This window comes from Gavialis gangeticus, unplaced genomic scaffold (assembly GCF_001723915.1).
Source record: "Gavialis gangeticus isolate Ggan-Ray unplaced genomic scaffold, GavGan_comp1, whole genome shotgun sequence".
NCBI lineage: Eukaryota > Metazoa > Chordata > Crocodylia > Gavialidae > Gavialis > Gavialis gangeticus.
In genome coordinates, this window is record NW_017729019.1 from 1,726,598 (window position 1) to 1,729,401 (window position 2,804).

General features: G+C 46.6%; 1 protein-coding gene across 1 annotated transcript in view; it reads right to left on the reverse strand.

Moving 5' to 3' along the window:
• Positions 1–2,804, reverse strand: part of DENND2D (DENN domain containing 2D) — a 17,939-nt gene that overhangs the window by 3,343 nt on the left and 11,792 nt on the right. The window contains exon 5 of the mRNA XM_019513725.1: positions 1,484–1,723. Within this exon, the coding sequence (XP_019369270.1) occupies positions 1,484–1,723 (240 nt within the window). The remainder of the gene's footprint in view (positions 1–1,483; positions 1,724–2,804) is intronic.

The window sequence follows — 2,804 nt, forward strand, 5'->3', positions numbered from 1 at the left end:
CCCCCCACCCCCACGTTCCTCCCCTCCTCCTTCCACCACAACAGACTTACCAGCTACACACAGCTGTATCAGAAATCAGATCAGTATTGGCTGATATGCCTCCTTAAAAATCGGCTATCAGTATTGGCCCCCAGAATCTCTATCAGTGCACCCCTACTGCTCAGGGAGGTAAACTTGCTATGCAGTTATGATGGGTTATTAGACTTTCCTGTCTGACTAACACACCAGGGGGCACAGGAAAGACCAGCAGGAAGTCAAGGCAAGGCTTTAGATTAGCAATCTCTAAACACTGGGGCGGGGGGAGTGGGGAGGAGTGTTCAAGACGGGTGTAGATGGAAGTTAGCAGTTCTTCCGCCAGTGCGGGGAGCTCAGAGAGCAAGGGGATACTGAGTGGTTTACAGCACCCACTGGAGGGGCAAGGGTGTGTGAGAGTGGTTCCTAGTGGGAAGATTCAGGCAGAAGGCAGAGATAGGCCAGGGAAGCTGGAGCAAAGACGCACAAACATGTGTTGGCTGTTTATTGTCTTAAGATCTGTCTGCACCTAAATGCCTTGGTTCAAAATAAAAGTCTGGTGTCTTTACTCCTGGACAGAACAGAACTGCATGCTTGAATCTAAGGCCTGCTGAGTTGATCAAAGGGAGAATCTGGGACAGGATCTATAAGGCCTGGTCTAATGTGGGAGAACTGCCTGATTTCACCTGAAAGAGGTAACGGCTTGAAGGGGGAACACACAACAGCTCCAGATAGCTGGTTCTCTGTGACAAGTTAGTAAAGGTCTCCCTGGAAATGACAACAACATGATCTGGCTCCTATGAAGTTCTTTTCATCAGCAGACCTGAGAAAGGCCAGTATCATTATCCCCACTTTACAGATGGAGAAGATGAGGCATAGACAACTTGTCCAAAGTTACAGGGCAGTGGGCAGAGCCTGAAATAGCATCCAGGTCCCTCCAGCTCCAGCCCAGCACTCTCTCCTCTAAGCTGTGCTGTATTAGTTTCAGATACTGGCCTGGGGGAGGAGAATATACTGCAAGAAAGAAGGAAAATATTCTGAAATCTTCAATTCCCATCTCCATCAAGGGTTGCTGTAGGGAGAGAGGCAGTAGCTCTGCAGCCAACACAGGTGACCACTTCAGTTGGTGCCTAACAGCTGTGATGTCTGAGAGAGGTTTAGCCTTGTCCAAACACCTATCTAAACCTTCCTCTCTCATAGCAATTTTATCCTTTTCTCCTTGGCTATGCTGTCAGAGGCAGCCACACAAAACCAATTATTTCTCACCTGCACAAACAGATAGGTAAATGAACCCTCCCTGCTCTAATCCAAGCAATCCAAAGGACAGTTTCTGCACATCCACCAATGTGATAATTACCCAACTCTTCTGAAAAAACTTTCATTATTTCAGGCACCACTAACCCCCAGTGCTGGCACTGCAGTTGCCAGATTTCCAGGCATTAGCTGTGAGAAGGGCAAGGGGACAGTCTACCTTCTTGGGTTGCTCTGCTCCTTTCTGCTTCCTGGATAAACAAGGAAAACATCTGCGTCTTCACAAATTTTTTCACAAACTTGCGGCAGGACTTGGAGGTGATGGCTTTACAGAACGCTCGCTCCTGCAGGGTGCCCTGCCCGCTCTTGCTCCATTTGATGTACGCTGCATAGTGGCCAACAGTTCGGACAAAGAAGTGCACAAAACACTCCGAAACCTGAGCGTTCACTTGTTCAGAGGCTGGAAGGAAAAAGAGAAACATGAACGGCTGGGAAACAGGAGCCACTGTCTATGAAGTTTTTACATGGTGCCCATTACCTCAGCATATTACCATGTTTAATGTACTTATCCCTCGAAAGAGGGCACTGCTATTATCCCCATTTTTCAGATAGGAAACAGAGACTTATAGATAGAGGCTACATGACTTGTCCAAAGGCACATTGATTCTGTGGCAGATCAGGGAATCGAACCCGAGCCTCAGTTAGTGTACAGCCTGCTAGACCATCCCTCTCACCCTCTGTCTGACACTGGAAGGAGTTGCCTTGAGAAATCAATCCATATTCTTCAGTTTAAATGCAGCAGTAACACCTGGCCTATGCCAGCTTGTACGGGTCCCCATTCCCAAGTGCAGAAGAAAAATGGGAGAAAGCCCTGGAGATCCCATTTGCTTAGCAGTGTGAATTGTAGTTGAATAAATAGTTGAACTGAACTGCTGCTCAGACCCAGCCTGGTATTTAAATGCTCAGTCATTACAGTAGCTGCAGGTCTATGTGCAATGGACAGGTACCTGGAACAGCCATGCTTTGCTTTTCTTGTAACACCTTGTGTCCACAGACCTTAACACACTGCATACAACCTAATAAAACTGTGCCTATAACTTTCAAACCAGGCATGCACTAGCTGACAGAGAGGCTGGAAGGATGATCTCATCTTACACTGATCTAATTCACAAACTGTGCTTGTGTCAGAAGCAATTGTCATCAGCTTCAGACATCAAAACCCAATTTTTAGAGATTAAATCAGTAAAGAGCTATAACAGCCACTGGCATATGGCACTGCCCTGCACGGACAGCTCTGGGCAGATAACTGTGCTAATGAACCAGACATAATCTACAGTGTCAGAAGGATGTCTAGGTGTCAAGAGGTTTTCCTAGATCTATATTTCACAAATTTCCAGGGTCACTGCCTCCTCTGCTTTACAAAGCCAAAAAAATCCTACATCTTCTGGACCTTTGGCTGCCCTCTCTAGTGATGGATTATTTCTCTCCTTGTCTTTGCAGTCCCTTCTGATGGTAACAATTATGAAGCAAAATATTTGCCT